Source organism: Cricetulus griseus, chromosome 5, assembly GCF_003668045.3.
Source record: "Cricetulus griseus strain 17A/GY chromosome 5, alternate assembly CriGri-PICRH-1.0, whole genome shotgun sequence".
Classification (NCBI taxonomy): domain Eukaryota; kingdom Metazoa; phylum Chordata; class Mammalia; order Rodentia; family Cricetidae; genus Cricetulus; species Cricetulus griseus.
Window position 1 is genome coordinate 51,193,396 of NC_048598.1, and position 20,499 is coordinate 51,213,894.

General features: G+C 37.5%; 1 protein-coding gene across 1 annotated transcript in view; it reads left to right on the forward strand.

The window, feature by feature from the left end:
* Nucleotides 1-20,499, forward strand: part of Ptprc (protein tyrosine phosphatase receptor type C) — a 107,037-nt gene that overhangs the window by 40,628 nt on the left and 45,910 nt on the right. Inside the window, exons 2-9 of the mRNA XM_035445828.1 lie at nucleotides 5,895-5,921; nucleotides 8,032-8,160; nucleotides 9,471-9,614; nucleotides 11,067-11,207; nucleotides 11,890-11,961; nucleotides 13,254-13,280; nucleotides 15,379-15,588; nucleotides 16,828-16,962. Of these exons, the coding sequence (XP_035301719.1) occupies nucleotides 5,895-5,921; nucleotides 8,032-8,160; nucleotides 9,471-9,614; nucleotides 11,067-11,207; nucleotides 11,890-11,961; nucleotides 13,254-13,280; nucleotides 15,379-15,588; nucleotides 16,828-16,962 (885 nt within the window). The remainder of the gene's footprint in view (nucleotides 1-5,894; nucleotides 5,922-8,031; nucleotides 8,161-9,470; nucleotides 9,615-11,066; nucleotides 11,208-11,889; nucleotides 11,962-13,253; nucleotides 13,281-15,378; nucleotides 15,589-16,827; nucleotides 16,963-20,499) is intronic.

Sequence of the window (20,499 nt, forward strand, 5' to 3'; positions counted from 1 at the left end):
GGGCCTGTTGAGATGATAAAATTGTAAACAACTGTTGGTATGGTGATGTGGCAGTGTCTGATTGTAACAGGATTTCAGTGAGTTATTCATTGTCAGTGTTCACTTATTAAGGAGTAGATGGCAGCAGTATAGGCTACTTCCTGTAATTCTCTAATACAGTGAATTATTTGGTACTGGAGATGGAACCTGGGGTTTCTCCCATGCTAGGCAATGCTTGCCACTGAGTAATAGTCCCAGAACTCTCACCTTGTTTATTTATTTTTACTTAACTTTTTTTTTCTGAGACTCAACCTCACCAAGTTTCCCAGGCTGGTCTTGGATTCAGTCTGCAGCCTAGCCTGGCTTTGGAATTGTGATTCTTGCCGTAGCCTCTGGAGTAACAGGGATTACGTGCTCATGCTATCATGTATAAATACACAGTTTATGTATTCTTGATCCTAACTTGGTCATTATCACAGACTGGATCATATACCTAATTTGTAGAGTAGATATAAACGTTTATTTTTTATTTATGTCCATTGGTATTGTTGTGCCATACTAAGAAGAGGAAACATCCAAGCTGCCCTAACTGCCTCTCTGCTTTTGTGCTTATCTACTGGTTCTACTTTTGTATAGCCTTTGTAACCATGGAAGAAAGTTATGCATATATGCATTCCAAATTTTCAAAATCTCCAATTTCTTTTAGACTAATACTCAGAGTAAGTATTTATTTCATCTATTCTGCTTCACCGTCCTTGCAATGTAGGCAGGCTTAAATCCCCTCACAAATGGTATTCCTTGGGGCTCTCCTTCTTTCTTTTTTTGTTTTGGAAAGGAGATTCATGGTGGAATGGGTGGTATTTAAAGCCCAAGTGCATCCTTTGAAATGCCATTTCCACTCAAATTCATTCCTACTTTTCTTAAATCTCTGATGGCGGACTTAGGGGTGTGACTTCAAGGTAACTTTGATTTGCAATCATTTAAACATTTCAAGCTGTAAAAGAAACATATTGGGAAAGGTAAATTCAGTTAACAATACATGTGTTAGAACAACACAGCTTTGAAGATCAAGGGCGCTCTTATCTCCATGCTCACGTGTTTAAAGTATCTAGTCAGTTCCACTGAGATTTCACAACAGGATTATAATGGGGGACATACTCACCAGGTGGATGATTTACCGATTTCTGGTGCTCTGGTGCCATCTACTGAAATATTACTAAAGGAAAAATGCATGAAAATTGTGTAAGCAGAACACTGAAGCATTCTGTAACACATAAAAACACTGAGCAGAGTGCTGGCTTTTTATCATATGTGTGTAATATTGTGTAACACACTCAGTGTGTTTATAGAATTTAAAACAAAAATTATGAAACTCGTAGCCTTAGAAAAGTGATTTATTTCTCTTTACTGTCACCTCCTAGTACATGTGCTGATTTAATTTACACTGCAGTTTTCTTCAGTTATTTTTATTTCTCCCAAATTCTGTTCACACACACACACACACACACACACACACACATATATATATTTTCCTAACACATTATCCTAGTTGCAGTGGTCAAAAGACACGATGCAGCTTTATTGATGATAGATGGCTTCTTTCAAGTTCCAGAGGCTAGGGCCAAGAGTGCTGTCTATCAGGGAACACATCAGAATGGTACCTAGACTCATTTGCTCTGTGTGGCCTAGGTGGTTAATCTGTGACCCTGTAATCAGTCAAATGATAAGGCCACATACTAGCTAAATACCTTACAAACCCAATCATTTCAAGTCTTCCTGTGTAACAATAAGGATTCTGGAAGGTTTTGTAGCTACTTATGATTTTTATGGTAATCTGATAACATGAACACAGGAAATAAAATACACAATTGTCTAGGCAATCTGGAAAGAATTCCAGAAATGTGATAGAAATATCTCAACCTGTTGTAGATATGTGGTAGCACAGCTTTAGCTTCTATGAATATTTATGTGAAATCTTTTACTTTGTGACCTATTTGGTTACTATATGAAAAAGCTCTGAAATGAACCATGCATGAGGATGTATGGCCTTTCAGATAGGGGCTTCATAACTAGGCTATTTCTGTAGGGTAACTTTATTGCACTCCAACTGTAAGAGCTGTAGTGGGTTTTTTTTGTTGTTTGATTTTTCTTTTGACAAGGGAATACATGGAAATGTTCATGCATACTTTGAATGTATACTGCATTCATAGTTTCTTAAAGTGATTAGGTTTATTCTTAGGAGTGGTTTTTTATTAAAAAAACCTTATTCTAAAAGATTTTTTGACAAATTAATTGTTTTGATTCTGTGTATCATATTGAATAGGAGTGCTACTCTTGCTTAAAATCTGCTTGGAAGGATTTTGTGACCAAAACAAGCAATTCTGGGCTTATATTGACTCCAAACAGAAGTTCTTAAATACTGAAATTCCTTTTAAATAAAGTTAAGGGATGAATGAGTGTGTGTGTGTGTGTGTGTGTGTGTGTGTGTGTGTGTGTGTGTGTGTGATAGTTTATAAACAAGAGGTAAGTGGTAGTATTTTACTAAGGGTTTTGGAATAGAGAGGTTTACCATTGTATTATAATATGTGAATGTAGAAGAAAGTGTGTTATTCACTTGAGAAGGCTTTATAGAGACAGTCCTCACCAACAGAGAAGAAATGAAAACATGGGCTAGCTTTAAATATGAGTTTTCCACGGATGGTAAATTTTATCACACTAGAGATGAAAGGATTTAGGAGACACTGAATATTGTACCACAGCTAGATTAGAAACATAGATGTTAACCTGTGACCAAGCTTCAGAATGCAATTCATAACACAAGTGCTTAGTGTGACTCTTTTGGCCATTTGTGTCTGTTACTGATTTTTCACCAAAATAATTTTAATAGGAGATTAGGTTGAATTAAATGAGCTTTTTTGAGACACTTCCCTTGAGGGTGGCACAAGGAACAGTCTCTATTTGAAAGCATTTCCAGCCAGTACACTCTGGTTCTTAAAGGCCTTTGTTTAAAACACAGTCACAGAGGCTGGGGAGATAACTCAGTCATGAATGTGCTTGCCCCACAAACACAAAGACATGAGTCTGGATTCCTAGCAGCCATGTTAAACAAATTAACAAACAAGTTGGGTGTAGAGGCATTCACTTTTGAGCCCAGTGCTGGAAAGGCAGAGACAGCAGGCTTCTTGGAGAGCTGAATCAATGAATACAAGGTTCAGTGGGAGACCCTGTCTCCAAAGCCAAGGTGGAGAGTGATTGAAGAAAGCACCTCATCAACTACTGGCTTCTACACATTCCCACACAAATTTGTCCCTATGCACACATGAACACATACACCACTCCACTCCATATACAAATGAGACTTCACACCCTGTATTCATTGTTAGCTTTTTACTATGAACATGTGATAAGTTGTAAGGTTATAGTCTTTTATCATACACTTTGTTTTTGTGTTGCACATTATGGCAGCCAAGCTAATAAATTAGTAGGACGAAACAGAATGGTCCCCCAAATGAATGGTGGAGTAGTACAACGTACTCTAAAATTCCTTTCTCCTGTGACCAAAGTCATTATTTGTTTTGTTCTCCATATTCATTGATCATGTGGTTTCTGCCATTCCAGGAAAAATATTCAACTTCTTTGTCAGGGCCTACGATGTCTACTCATGAGCTCATGTCTGAAAACTGTCACCAGATGGTTTGGCTTCTCTTTCATATTTACTCCATGTTCAAAGTCATCCAAGGATTTCCCTTCCAGTGATTACATAACAGATAAGACAAACCCCACTACAACAGCTTCTCACTCTTCTCTTCTTCATTATGCTATACAGTTCTTGCCAACTGCTAATTATCAGTCTAAACAGAGTTCATATATTATTTAAATGACTTTGCGGACTATTAAATGCATTTGCTTTTTACATTCTTGGCTTTTCAGGGTGAGGATCATGCCTTTATCATGGCTGACTCTCACTTCTAGCAGCAAACCAACAAAACAATTAACTTCCTAAACTTAAGTGAATAAAATGGAGTGAAGCTCCAAGGAACCATATGATGATATTGAGAAGGGGTGTCTCAAACTATTTTTAGACTTTGCAAAGTTTACATATATCTCACAAGAGAAAGATAGGATACTGCTTGTTGTGGTTTCATATGTTCAAACCAACTTGAATATTTTAAACTTTTTGATATACTATATTCTTCACAATAACCACAAGTTATTTTTACCTCATTTAATATGTGGTCTATTAATTTCTGATATATTAATACTTTGTTTCTTCTTATTATCTCTTTTCCAAACCACATGATTCTAAGAAGCGAATTTGGAAGAAAATTAGAATGCATCAGAGGACAGGATTGCTTTTAAGGGGAAGTAAAATTAAATGACTAGACAAGAAATGGGACAGTCTTTCAAATAATGTGTTTTCAAAACAATATAGTCATAAGCATATAACAATATCTCAATCATGGATGGTCCTTAATTCTGTAATCCAGTGACATTATAGTCATTTTATTTGTGAAAATATACTCTATAATATTAGCATAATGCTAAAATTACTTCATGATGGGGGGCTCAAAACATATGCCCATTGATAAGCAACGCGCTATAGTATGCAAGTATGTATGGTAAAGAGAAGAATAGGAGACATAAAGAAGCATATGTAGTTTTGTCTATCTATTATTTGTCTGGACACACATATGTAGAAACACTTAGGCACATGTATATGGGAAGCCAGGACACACGTCTAATGGTACTTCTGAGGGGAGAAGAATTTCTCAGAGTTATTCTACTTAAAAAGAAAAATCTCTTTTTCTTTTTAAGGTAGGAAACTACCTTAACTACTGGGCAGTCATTCTCTTTTACTTCCTGAAGATTGCTTGTTTTTCACAGCCTCCCTTTTTCTCTTAGAAAATAACCTCCTACTGTTTCTGCTATCACTTAGTCAGAAGGGTGAGGAAGCTTCTCATTTCTCTGTGGACTGGACCCAGCTCCCATCATACTCAGAGGGCTTCCCTGTACCACATGTGTAAGCTTGTGACAGGCCCATCTGATCCATGTCATTTCCTCATTGTTTCAGTGAAACCTTTTATGAAACAATCTCTGTTCACATCTTTCCTCTTATGGGAATTACTTCATCATCTTTGCTGGCCTTCTTCTTGTCACTCACTTAACTTCCACATTCTGTCCTGGATTTTTGTTTGGGGATCTGTTTCACATCCAAAGCTACAGTGTCCAGCTGTGTGCGCCAGTCACCGGCATCATGAGTCCTGAGCTCTCCTAGCAGGAGCTTCTGAAGGATTTCACATAAAATGATTACCATATCAAATTCTCCTCTTTCACTTGAGTTTTCTTTTCTTTTCCATTCAAAGAAAATGTTTACACTCTATCTTCAACAGCTCAGCAATGTGTAGAAACGTCTATATGACCTTCTCCTTTGCTTCACTCCTCCTTCTCTCTTCCAAAAATATGCAGAATCCTTGGGGCCTCTCCCTGATTTGGTCATGGATGCTCTTGTCTCCCACTTAATCTCCCAGTGTCACTTTCTTATTTAGAGCATCACGATTCTCTTTCGAGCTTCCTGTAGTCTTTGCATTTTCCTGCCTCTAGCTTATCTTTGCCTTGTTTTCATTTTCTGTCTTACAAACGTTGATTTAACCTTCAAATATTCTCCTTTAGACCTCTCCTTAAAGACATCACTCTAGGGACTCCTAACTGTGAGAAAACCCCCACCTCCTTATTCCTTTAGTAGAATATGTTAAGTACATTTGGTCAGTGCATAGCAAAACTATCAGAAAAAAGTAAAATGGGAACTTGGTTTCATTGAAGCAAAATGTGCTGAAAATGAGTGTGCAATGTATAATTATGCATATGCTTTAAGTCTGAAACTTTCTAAAAATTTGTTTAATCTTATTTTTTTTCAGGGCAAATAGATGCTTCTTCCACTGATGGTAAGAATTAATATTTAACCTTTACTATTTTATTTTTGTTACAAAATCATGTATTTAATATAGATAATTTTTTATTTATTTGGCAAAGAAGTCAATTTGAAGAAGAAAGTTAATAATACTGCATGGTTCCTGACTTTCACATGTTCTTACAATTCTTTCTAATATAAAGTTTGGTAACTATTTGAACATACTTTTAAATTATGTGTTTAATTAAACTTTAACATTACTTAAAATTAACAATAAGTGATGTGGCAAGTTTCTAATCCCTTTAAATATTCAACACTGTAAATAAATAAAAACTGCGTAATTAACATGAGTTAAGATTTGAATATGGAAAAGAAACTGTGATCAGAATGTATTGCACAAAATTTTTGTTTTGAATATAAAAGAATTGAAGTAGGAAATAGAGGGAATCCTAAAAACAATTTCACATTTATTTAAAGACTACTGTATTTTATAACTTAATCAGATCAAGTTTGTTTAAATTTAGAATTTAATACATGTTCTCTCATAGTTAAAAAATAAATTTAGAATATTTTTTCATGGGTAATTTGCCCTTCTCCAAATTATGCTTGGAGATCATCTGATATTCAGATATTTTGTATTATTGTTTATAAAATTTCCTACTGTAATGTAATTAATTTTCTCTAAAAGCTTCTGTGTTTTGAGAAAAGCGAATTTAAATAATGATGATGTGGCCAGTACATTAAAATTCCTTAAACCCCAAATCATAGAGGAGTTAACCTGCAGGTGATTAAAGAGAAATTGAATCCCTTACATGTTGTTGCTGTAAATGTTTGTTTCCTGAACAAGCATGTGGTTGACAATGTGTCTTATGAAGGTAAGTGAAACAATAAAATACAGCCGCTTTAATAACTTAAAAGCACATTTCAAGTGGAGCAAATCTGACATAGTCTAAAACTTGATTATTACTGCAAGTATTTGTTATCAAATGTAAGTTTATTTTGAATGCTAAATACTACACAAATACTAACAAATACCACCCTTGAGCTAAACATAGAAGCATATTCTTTTATTTTTCCAATGTCCAATAATATAATTTATAGTTTCATTGTATGACAGAGACGTTTCATAAAACACTTCATGTACAGCAGGTTCTGGTTGGTCTGTGCCAACCTCTTAAATGAAATTTGGCATTTTCCTTACAAAATATTAAGTCACTCTCAGTTCCATAGACACTGTTGTGGAAGAGGGCTAGGTATGGGGTAGGGTGGTAGTCTACTCCTTACCCTGTTGAGAGTGTCCTTATTTCTGCATTAATTGTTATAATACGCAGACTGGCATGGAACTAAGTTAGAATTGTGACCCACAATGCAAAGGAGAATGGTGCACCCCTGAAACTTGCATTCCCCTCCTCAGCCTTTTGAAAGATGGGGTTTTAGGCATGACCCATAAACCTGATCCCTCTAAAATTTTCATTTATTTTTCCATTTGGAATCCTAAGTTTCATAATGAATCATTTTTGTCTTTATGCTTCTCCACTATTGCTTGTCACCTGTGTTATCAAATTTCCTGTAGACATCTTACTCACTGGGCTTCATCCTTCTGAATCGAGTTGCTTTGGGTAGCTACCCAACAAGTAAATGGGAAGAGAGCTAAGATGAGTTCCTTTCGAGTCAATTTCCTCATTTTTACTTTAACTCTAATTACATAATTTGTATCTATATATGTACAAATAATTGAAATCTATAGCTATATGGTGATATATGCACACGTGTAAATTGTATGGGTGTGTGCATGCGTGTATATGTGGGCATATATGTGTATGCCTGAGTATACCGGTATCTGTTTGTATGAATATATATTTCTCTCTGTATCTATATTTTGTGTGTGTTTGTATATTTATGTGTGTGTAAGTATGTGTGCCTGTGTACATATGTGTGTGTGTGTGTGTGTGTGTGTGTGTGTGTGTGTGTGTGTGTGTGTGTGTGCATATGTATGGGTGTGTGTGAGTTTGTGTGTGTGTACCATATATCACATAAGCTTGGTGTCTGTGTGGGGGGTGGGAAGTGTTAGTACAGGCATATGAATAGGCATTTTAGGACACGGTTCACATGTTTGTTCTCTCCCATCATCCATAACATAACAGGACTGAACACAACAGAGAAGGCCCTTCCTCTGCCTCAGAGTGACCCTTTACCTGCTCACACCACTGAATTCACACCCGCAAGCATCTCTGAAAGAGAAACTGACTCCTCAGAGAACACCTATCTTTCAGGTGATCATTCATCCCAGGTCTCCCCAGAAACTTGGATAATGTTGGTATTCTTCCGATGCCACACAGACATTCCTAACCAAAATGATACTGGTGGTAAATTTGCCCTTTAAAAACTTTCTAGAGTGATTAAATTTTTAAAATTTAAGTTATACATGCAGTCTCTAAGCATCTGCTTTTCTTCAGGTAAGTAAAGTGCAGGTGATAGTAGGTGTCTGTTAAGTTTTCGGAGTGGAAACGATGATGACATGATGCTTTAGATAGAAAGGGGCGAGGGGAGATCCTGTGAGTAAAACCAGGGAAGGCTCTCTATTGTCTTTGTATCTCCACAGCTGCCCAGGGACTGCTCATAGCCTCCTGCTGCATTGGGCAGGTCACAATTCTCCTTTGCAGACAGACTTTTGCCACTTCTGAACTTCCTTGCAGCTGCCCCGAAGTGGGATACTCCCATTTCTTAGTTCCATTCTCGGCTCACACTATTAGAAATACTGATGATAGGCAACTATTTTTAAGTCTGTTCAGAATCGAGGACTGTTTTGTGATGTATAGTTTTTTTCCAGTGATGTTTGCAGTATTTCAATTAAAAAGAAAACAAAAACAGAATTGTGACATCTAGTAGTAAGATTTAAGGTAATGCAGTTGTCTTTATAGGAAATAGCAGAGGGAGTGGGACTTGTTTTGCCAGGGTGGCTTGTGCCATTCCCCCCATTTTGACCATTATTTTAAATACTCTATGTTCTTGGCATTTGGTTCTGTGTGATCATGTGTGTAAGCATGCATGCATGACTATTTCCATAAGTTTTCCAACGCTGGATGTTGTCAATCTGTTAAAACTGCCAGGAGGGCAATTGAAAGCGCTTCCTATTGATTTTACGTTTCTTCAAAATTTCACAGTGATAAGCATCTTTTCATGTATATTTTGGCTGTCATAGGTATTTGTGCATTCTCCTGTTCCTCCTTTGTGATTCTGTAAGCAACACTTTAGTATGTTTTAGAATTTATACTTTCCTACTATTCTGTCTATAAAGGCAGACCCCCCCCCCCCGCCCCCAGTATCAGTCTGTAGAGTTGTTGGTGAATCCAATAAATTTTCAGGGATTGGAAAGTTAATGACTAAGTTAGACAGGTGCGTCTTCTTGGGGAGGCATCTGTAAACATGAACTCAGGAGCAGCCTCCCTGACCCAGAAACTTCAAGATCTCAATAAATCGGATCACATTGTCCTGTGGCAACTTTGCTCCATGTACTTGTCTTAGAGTGTGAATTGCCAGGGGCAGCAGAGATAGACTTAACCATCTCACTTTCTAATCTCAGGTTTTTCATCCACGCTGCTGCCTCACCTTTCCCCGCAGCCAGACCTGCAGACGCCTTCTGCCCAAGGAGCTGACACCCAGACACTCAGCAACCAGGCTGACCTCACCACACTCATGCCTGCTCCTGACAGGCCTGACTCACCAGGTTTGCATGCTCTTTAGACATGCACAAATATGAAGAGCACTGTACTGACAGCCACCTCCCTTTAAGAATGGTGGAAGGCTAGTAGGCAGAGCCGGTTGCTTTTGAGATTTCACAGGTGGCCAGTTTGTCTTACTGAAAATTTAAAAGGCTGCATGAATGCATAACCCTTCCTACTCTTCTATTATTGTGGATCTTTCCATTGTTTCTAGAACTAGTGAATGGATGCTCCCTGTATTCATTCTGCTCCATGGTTTACTTACAGCTGGGAGTTTAGTGGCTTTTGAAGAGTGGGCCAAGAACCAACTAAACTGGCAAGAAAGTTCTCTTCCACTTCTCAAGCCATGTGTGTGATAATGTATGGATTCAATCCATCTGCAGCTTGGAGATGTTTGGCATATTCTCAGCAAGGCGGTTTAAATAGCAGCCATGGGCCAGTGATGAAACAGAGCACCATTCATGGAAACACACCAATGCCGACCTCACATGTGAGGCTAAGTTCACATCACTGGACCTGGGGATCTTGACTGTGAAATCACCAAACGAGATCCACAATAGGAGCTAGCTCATATTTCTTTTGCTTTCTCCGTGGCAGCTAGTGTTAGTCATATAATGGGTAATTGCCTGTTCCTGAGTTCCGGCTGTGATGTATGGGGGAAGCATGTAACAGGCATGAAATCCTCTGAAGCCTAACAGTGAAATTCTAAGCAGAACATGCAGGTCTTTTAGCTACATCACTCGACACTGCCTACAATAGGGAAATCAGGAGATTATGTCAGCATAATGGGCAGTGTGTTGATATAAAACCAGGTTGATGTCTTCTTGGCATGGGAGCCCTCTTAGTAAATGTCGTATTGTGACCAGCAACCAATAAGGAGGGAAAGTCTGGGGCTCAGATGCTGCTCAGGCAGGAGATCATTTATCTCAATTTCTGGAAAATTGACACTTAGCACCTGTACACAGGGCTTCCCTCTGCAGAGTGGTGCTGCCACCTGAGACTCTAATCAAGTTCCAGGTCACACTTCCACCTGGGCAACCTTAAGGAGGCAACCCTGTATATTTAGGCTTGTGCTTACTCTCTATGGTTCTCCAAGATTTCTCCTTCCCTTCTCTTTGAAACACTTTTTATACCACCTAGAGCAGCACTTGCCTGGGAGATTGGACCTCCTTTGGCTATCCAAGTTCTTTCCAAAGGCTCCAACTATCATTTTTGCTTGTTTGTTTGTTTGTTGTGTTTTTTTTCCTGTCAACTGGTCCTTGAGGTGTATAGGTTTCTCCATGTAAGCTTCTGAATTCATCTTTCTGCAGGCTTTTATATTGAAAGCACCGTCTATGGAATTAGGACTCTGGGATGGTTTAGGGTAATAGATAGCTCATTGCTCTGCCTTCGTTCCATAATCCATGTCAGCATGAGGCATGATGGAGTGACAGTGTTGGTGACCTTTCTAATTACAGGTGCACCAGGGGAGATGACTACAATGGGGACATTTCCTGCAGACACAGCCCTTCCTACAGATGCCCTCTACCTTGCACGCAACAGCACTGCTGCCTCACCTACACACAGCTCCAACATCAGCACCACACATCCCTCCTCAGGTGTGACCATTATGTGGCATATGGTTTAGGCTGTGGAGGCTCTAAATTTGAATATAGATCTTATTTTATTCCAGATACTATTTTCAGATTTCCCATCTTTTTTATCATCATGATAAGCAATTAGGCAAAAGAAACTTATGAGGAAGATTTTGGGGATAAATTCAGTTTTACTGTTATTGCAAAGTTCATGACAAAAGTGGATAATATATATTAATGAATGGCCTGTAGCTCTGGGACCAAATCCAACTGCCTCAATTTTCTAGATAATCTAGGACAAGTAACTCAGTTTCTTTTCATAAACTCATTTCATAAAATTGATTTGAAGATTATACATACAGCAGATTTAATATAATGAATATATGAAAAGCAACCATTGGTCTAATTAGTATCTAAAGAAGGAGAGCTTTACAGCTCTACAGCTCAACAGAAAATGCTAGTTTGAGGGAAATTATTTTTCAGGTAAGAATTATACTAAGGAGTAAATAACTTACCCTTCAAAATTGCGATACTATATTTACAATTACTGAAAAATGTGTGTTATCTGAACCCATTTGTACATAAATCTTTGGCTCACTTTGTTACTTTGGAAAGTATCAGTTCAAACGAGAAAAGAATCACTTAGCAAATTAGCTTCAAAATAATAAGTTCATTAACTTTCATCCTTTTGTTTGTTTCCTTACAGGTGTCAACCTTACATCCACTTCACCAACCAGTCTGGACCCTAAAAGCACTAGCCCTACAATCACAGCAATAGGTGACAACCTTACCCCCAGTTGTGCAGGCACAACTCCGCCACTTCTGGGCATGCCCTCACAGACTTTTTGGCTTTCTCTACTTCAGGCTATCTTCTTTGTGGAATCTCAAGTTCTAATCCTAATGGTCAAGGAGCAGACTCTTGACATTGCTGCAGCACAGTTGTAGCTGAGACCACTAGGATATAGCATCACTCTCATGTCTACCAAGAGTTGAAAACCTGTATAAGCAATAGCCAAATCTGTTAGAACATATTTCTTTGAAGAGCAGATGTAGCAGATGTATGATGAGTAATTTTATCAAAGCCACTACCTTTTCCATTGAGGAGAGGTAGGAGAGTGATGCCAGTTTCAGTCAGATACAGAGGGGCATGAAGATGAAGGTGAGCCACCTCCTGGAAGATCTGTGGCAATGCCATTTCTAGGGTCAGGAAGCCAACGCTGGCAAGCCCACCATTCTCCCTAGATTCTTCCAACTTTGAGAAGATTAGCAGAAATCCTTTTGCTTCCATGGACTCAGACTTCCACCTTTTCAGTTAAATCAGTGGTTCTCATTCTAGGGGTTAAATGACCCTTTCACAGGAGTCACTTAAGACCATCAGAAATATCAGATATTTACATTACAATTCATAACAGTAGGGAAATTAACAGTTATGAGGTAGCAATGAACACAATTTTATGGTTGGAGGTTACTACAATATGAGTAGGGTCATAAAGGGTCACAGCATTACGAAGATTGAGAACCACTGAGTTAAATACATGTATTAGTACAAGGTAATTGCTGTGAGGTCAGTCAACTACCCTGGATCTTGTGTGGGGGGAGCATATAGTGGTTAAACTTGAGAGTAAAGCAGTCTTTATCTATGAATATCATCTGATTTACAAACAAAAACAAAAAACCCATAGCATCACTTCATAGGAGTTATAATTAAGGAAATGTAGTTTGAGGCCAACAAAGTGAATGAAGACTTTTAAAGTAATTCTAGAATTTTTTAGGCTTGGTCCTGTCACAATGCTGACATCAGATCTCTACCCAAAAGTCTACATATTGCAACAGTCACTGTTGTGTTTATTGCATATCTTAAGATAATTTGTAGTTATCACAGTTTATAACATTTGCATGTTTGAAGTGAGAATAAGACATTAAGCAAACCGCATTATATGTTAAGCCTAAGCAGGTAGACTTTCCATAAACTGGAAAGTCTAGGAGGCAGATTCTCTAAGATGAACACAGCAGACACATTCTAAAATAACATGTCAATGATTTGCCTTTCTTTTTAAATCTCTATTACAGCTACCACTCAACCCCGGCCATCATGTGGTAAGTTTGCTGACCCAAAGGCAGCCTCTGTCACTTGGGAACAGCATTTCAATCATTTCTTTCCTTCTTACAAGCTTTCAAAAGTCATACACTGTTCCATTTCTCATGGCCAACTCTATGCCATAAGACTCACTATGTTTCATTGTCTTCCTCCCCTTGTGGTGGAAGCCAAGTCCTTCCTTATAACCAGTGTTACCCTTCCATATTCTTTTGAATCTCAGCACTGCAGTCAGGTTCCCATTCACCCAGAGTCAAGGTCAATCTCCATTGGTTTATTTCCTTAACATGATGTCTCAAGTTCATGTTCCCTTCCCCTTGTTCTCTGTCACCACCTCCTCACTCACATTCTTGCCTTGAGTCAGATGGAGCTGCTGGTATTTATTCCTGACTGTGTATCTCCTAATTTTCTTCTTCTGCACTTGGAATCCTTCCATATTGTCTTTTTTTTTTTTGGTGACTGCATTTGTTTTCTGACACTTTGCTCATACTTCAAAAATCAGAAATCAGTCTAAATCATCTGGAGTTCTTCCTGCCCACCAATCTGAACAGGTCTCTCTCTCTCTCTCTCTCTCTCTCTCTCTCTCTCTCTCTCTCTCTCTCTCTTCTCTTGAATTATTTTCTGTATAATCTTATTTTTATGTCTTTGTTTAGCTCTTGTAATTCACAGATGTGTCCATCCCAATTTAATACTTCCCCATTCTAAAAGCCAAATTCATTTGGCTTTGTCCTTTGATTTGTCCTTGTACTCCTAGTATTTAAGACAAAGGACATATAAGAACAAGTAAATAGGGCAGGTGAAGATTAGGGTAAAGTGCTTGCCACACAACCGTGGGGACATGACTTGTGATCCCCCATACCCATGTAAAAAGGTGAGCTTGGTAGCAGGTTCTGTCATCCTACTGCTCTGGTGAAGGTAAAAGGATCCTTGGGGCTGCTGGCCTGATACTATTGATAATCAGATAAAGACCCTGTCTCATAAAATTTGATCAAGAGAAATAGAGGAAGATGCCTGATGTCAATCTCTGGTCTCCATATTCACGCACACATGTGTATGTGCACTCCATCACATACATGCACAGAAGAATGCATATATATGTACACACACACACACACACACACACAAACACATACACACACAGAAAACATTTAAAAATGGGTATGCAACTTAACACTTCTTTTTCTTTTAAAGTTTTATTTATTTATCATGTATACAGTGGTCTGCCTACATGTAGGCCTGCAGGCCAGAAGAGGGCAGCAGATCTCATTATAGATGGTTGTGAGCCACCATGTAGTTGCTTGGAATTGAACTCAGGACCTCTAGAAGAGCAGCCAGTGCTCTTAACCTCTGAGCTATCTCTCCAGCTCAACTTAACACTTCTTTAAAAGAAATTTTTACGAGTTAATAGAAATTGTTGACACTAACCAAAAGGATTTATGAAGGGTTTATTATCATGCATAATAACATTATATATATAATGCAATGAATGAAAATGTAATATCTCTGAATAATTCATGATGGGAGAACTAAATGATTTATAAATACATTAAAAATCAAGGGTAGTTATAAAGCAAGAAGGATTTTTTTCATATGAGTTCACCACCAGATAAACTCATTTGTGAGTTAACTCAATAAGTAATTGTTGAATGCTTGCCAATAAACAGACAGATATATATTATCATAGACCTGACCTGATGATGATGGTCAAAATGGACTAGTTTTGGCTCTCATGGACTTTACAGTTTAGTAGGCAACATGGATGTCAATCCAATAATCATCTGAGCATAAATTGGGATCCTTCAATGGAAGGGGAAATTATAAAATAATGACATATGGGTCCATAATACATCTCTTGTATTTTACATATTCCTGGGGACATTGCATCATAATTAATGATATGATTTTGTAATATATTGATGTCTTATTTGCTGCTTTTATACACCGTTTGCTAATTGTTCTTTTACTTCTATTTGCTGCATAGTTAATAAATTGACTCTTTTGTAAATCATTCTCTGTAAAAAAAATATGTTAAGACATTCTTATCCAATTCAGGCTACTCATTCTGAATATTGATAATACTAATTTTCTTTTTTTCTCCAGATGAAAAATTTGGGAACATTATTGTGTATTACGACTATAACAGTAATAAGAAGTCTTTTGAGGCAAAGCTAAAAGGTGACAAAAACCCTCAATGTGAAGCTGCGGATTGTGAAAAGCTTAAAAATCTACAAGAATGCTCACAGAGCAATTTCACTGTGTCTAATGGCTCATGTATTCCACATAAAATTATAGAATTAGATGTACCACCAGGTGAATGCCAGTTTCTTTCTTTCTGTGTCTTTAGAACAATAGTGTGATTTTCATGTGTGTGTTATGGTGCCCCTGGGGGCTAATGTGGTTAGAGAAAAGAACCAAGAGAAAGCAAGGCAACATTGCTAAGATTGAGTTCCCTGCTGAAACCCATGGAAAGCATGAAGAAATACACACTTACTCTTTAGGGCTGTCATCTGCCTGTCTTTCTGTCTAAGAACAGAAAGGTTCCTAGCTGGGCAGTGGTAGTACACACCTTTAATCCCAGCACTTGGGAGGCAGAGGCAGGCAAATCTGAGTTCAAGGCCAGCCTCATTTACAGAGCAAGTTCCAGGACAACCAGAGCTACACAGAGAAACCCTGTCTTTAAACAAAAAACAGAAAACAAAACAGCAATAAAAAAGAGGGTCCCATGAATTAAAAACAGGTAATTTTGTGAAGTAATTATACATAAGATTTCTGGTTTTTCTTTGTAAATTCAAAATATTCTCTTTTTTTGTCCTTTTTTTTCTTCCCCCAGAAGTTTCTTACGTGTATTAGGGAAAAGGACAAACTTAAACATCTAATGTCTTTGAAGAAACTAGGGGAGAGTTCTAGTTATGTTAATACCAAAGTTGTAATCTCAGCATGTGGAAGGCCAAGTGAAGAGTATTTCTATGTGTTCAAAGACAGCCTACTCTACATAGTGAGTTCCAAGCTAGCCTGAGCTACAAAGCAACATGAGACTCTGTCTCCAAAACCCAAAACAGATCAACACACAAGCATCAAAATTCCAAAGAATTTTTTTCCAAATGGAAAAAATAAGCTATTGTAGTAATCGCTTCCTTGAGTTTTATTTGTAAAAGTGGTATGGATTCTATTGAAAAGAAACACACATTTGTATTAAAATATCTGGTATGGAAATAATATGTTGTCTTCCCTAATGAATGATGAATGTCTGAGGTGGTAGGTGACTGTCTGTAATTGGTGACTACATATTATATAGATATATCTAAACATCCTATTGTAAACAAATTTGTAGAATTATGTGTCAACTGAAACAAAGAAAAAATAAAACTTAAGATTGTGAACTAAATCACCAAGAAGCACAAAGACCTGCGAGTTAGTAGACTTCTTTCAATGTAACCTCATTCTTTCAAACCTGGGCTTCATGGCTGTGATTTCAGTCTTTAGTTGAGAAGTGACACACCTTCACACCAGGAACTGTAACTGAAGGGCATTCCAATGTTTTCTTTACAGGGCCTGAGAATTTTTACCTGGATAACTGCACAGAACTAATACAAGCTAATACTACACTTTGTTTGCGGTGGAATTTTACCCACAGACCTGACTGTGATAATAAAAAAATTTCATACAGATTTTACTGTGATGGAGGTAAGATACTGAGTAGATAAATTCTATCATCAGAAGTTATTCCAAATATGGCTTAATGGTTCTTTCTAGACACTTGCCCTTCTCCCCTGACCCTCAGTGGTCTGTGGTAAATTAGAATATAATAATTCCAGTATCTGCTACTGAAACACATTCACAAAATAGAAAATGAATACAAAACAAAACAAAAAACCACAGAGGGTAAAACTATCAAAAAAATCAAAATTAATTGAAAGAATTTTCTTGATTACTGTTATATACCATACATCATTGAAAGGATGAAGAGATGAGGAAATAATAAAAGAATGATGGTATCCATATTCTGTAGATAGGAAACCGATATATAGATCCAGAGGTTACTTTCTCAGACCTCGGTCAACGAAAATCATTTGCAAGTTCAAGAATATGCAGGTAGCAAGGGGAACAAGAGTTTCTAGGAATGAACTTGGGTTTCTACTGAAGTAGCATTTCTTTTAAAAATATATTTGAATTCAATGAAATGGACTCTTTTCCCTCTTGGCATCAAGCCACTTGCCAGGACACACTTGGCAAGACAAAGAGATGTGCATGCACCTCTGTGCACGCACACAGAGGCAGGAGAGGAAATTATGACCCTGATTGTCATCTTCATGCCGAAGGGAAGATGCTGCGCTATGCTGCAAGCAGTGTGTCCAAAGCTGGAACAAATACATAACGAGCTGTGAATTTTAAAAATGTAAAAAAAAAAAAAAATCTGCTGAAGTAAAGGCTAAATGAGGCGTGATCATGGTTTCTCAACAAAGTTAAGTGTAGCAGGGCTATTTGCAGTATCTTGGGGTTATTATTCCACCATTTACTGAGATTTCACTCCAACATTAAGTCTGAAACACATGGCATCAGACAAGAAGTCCACACACTATGCATCATTTCATAGACTCACGTGAAATACTTATTTCTTTCAGGTACTCAAACAAATTCTAATGAAATTAAGCTGACCGATCTCAAACCCCAAATGGCTTACAAATGTTCTGGAGAAATCCTCTATAATAACATCGCATTTTTCATAAAAAATGTATCTGTGACGACTGATTTGGGGAGTGAGTATATTACTTACATTTCTAAGATGTATAAAATTTCTGTTTCTTCTATGGGCTTACATTATTTGGGGAATCACAGAAAACAATGTTATAGAGCCACAGAAAGCATATCAGAAGAAAAAATAAATTAATTTTAAGGTGAATTTAAGAATAAATTATACAAACCTAAAGTTGTTCTTTTTCTGTTGTCCAAATTGGTATGTTTTGAGACTGCTGGAAAAGTTGAAATGGTTTACCTCTATAATTCCCATTTTTTCATTTCCTCTTCCCTCCCCTTTATAACATTCTTCACTCTGTGTTCTTACACCTCTCCCTCTAATCATGTCCTGCTTCTGACTGAAAAGTAAAGTAAGCAAATCTACCAGTATAACTCAGGCAAATTTAAGTGATGAATATAAAACTGGAGAAGTAGCTATCAGTTTTTCTGGCCATAGAGTTAATAACAAGAAAAAGCTTAATACACAGAAAGGGGTTTCAAAAATTCACAGCATTTGGGAAGACAGAGGTAAAACTTTCCAATTAAATTTAAAACTGGCTGGTAAATATTCATTTTGAAAATGGTGATTAATGAATAATCAACTACGAAGAAGACAAAAGGTGTCATTGCTCACAAACAGCAAAGACATTTCCAGAATAAAGATTTTTATAAGTCAGTGGAGGGGAAGGAGAAGAGAAGCAGTAGGAAAGGGAGGAAAGCAGGAGGGAGGGAGGGATGGAGGGAGAAACAGAAACTAAAGGCTAGGGATGATGGTAGATACACCAGCTCAGCTGCTTGCCAGGTTGAGGTAGGGTAACCACAAGTTGAAGGCTGGCCTGGGCAACTTAGTGAGACCTACATAGTGTGTGAAGACCAGAACAACAACAACAACAACCAACCCTACAAATTACATTATGATTTTCTGGTCTTGTACTAGCATGACTCTAATTTGTTTCCTAGCCGAGGACAAAGGGGGATGCCCAAATCCAAGTTTACTCCTATTCCAAATTAGCATTAACTATACCAAGAGCAACTAAAGCTGCAGAGTAACCAGACAAGTTTAATATCATGTGGCCAGGGAAATTGTTCAGTTGGTAAAACTACTTGCTGCCAAGCTTGAAAACCTGACTTTGTTCACAGGATGCACATGACAGAAGGAAAGCAATAACAAATTTCTGCAGATTGTTTTCTTACCTTCACCTGCACCCCCCCACACACACTTGGACACGGACACAAACAAATAAATAAACTAAGATTAGTGCAACCTTTTAAAATCAGTGTTCCATAATGGGGAATCTTTAAAAAGAACTTTGTTTATACTTGATAAAATATAAGTCATTTCAGTTGTTTTAGCATCCCTATAGAAAAAGGCTATCAAAGGGCCATCAGTCATTGGGTCTCAACACACACAATGTCTCATTGCTCTAAAAGCTAAAGTTATAAAGCACCTAATCAAAAGCATATGGGATACTCTTTGTATTTTCAGAATAGGCAAGTTTTATTAAGAAAAATAGGAAGAATCATAAATGATCTATAAATTTGACTTCATAGTTGAATACTTTTCTTTGAAATTGTGTACTGTGGGGAAGTATCCATGATTTCTTTGTACTTGACATTGACAATTTCCCAAAATATATAGAAAGAGCTTTCAGTTATAAAATAAGATACCGAGTATTCCAATTGAAATATAAGAAAGCATTTTGACTGTGCATTTCACAAAAGATATATAAATAGTGACTGAACTCATGGAAAACTGCACAGCCTCATTAACCATCTGGGAAATGAAAGTCAAAAACAAGATGGAGATTATATAAACAAAAGGTTGACAATATTGGTGAGACTGTAGCAAGTCACCCAACATAAGAAGAAAGACTATACCTGTAAGGGAAAGCAGATTCGTGCATATGCATCCACTCTTGGAAAGAGCTCAAAAAGCCACCAAGTGTTTAATAATAGAGAAAACATGGCAGAAGCTAATGACAAACACTTTTGCTCTAATGAGACAGTTAGCATGTAAAGATAAAATATTCATTTAGACCATCAGTTTGGAAATTTCAGCCTAAGGATGGATGTCCCTGCCACTGGATCTCTGGAAGGGACACCAGCTAACCATGGTAGGGATGTATCTTGAAGGGGACTACTGATCTCAGTGTGTCATGAATAAAAGAAAAGAGAAGAATGTGGAACCTTGATTCCAATTGAGAGTGTGCTTTCAATGACCCAAAGATGGTGAACTCACCTTACCTCTCCAACAGCCTACCAAGACATGTTGTTGCAGTCAACATCCAAACCAAAGCCTTCCTGATGACTAAAAAGACATAGTTATGATGTGTAAAAAATTCAAGGGCTATATAAAAACCAATATAATTTGTGCAAAATGTCACTGTTTAATTCTGTTTATGTATAATGAATACAAAGTTAATTGAATTTACAGCATTGTGAAGTAGACCAGACACTATGTGGTGTTTCAAGGGGACTCATTTTGAC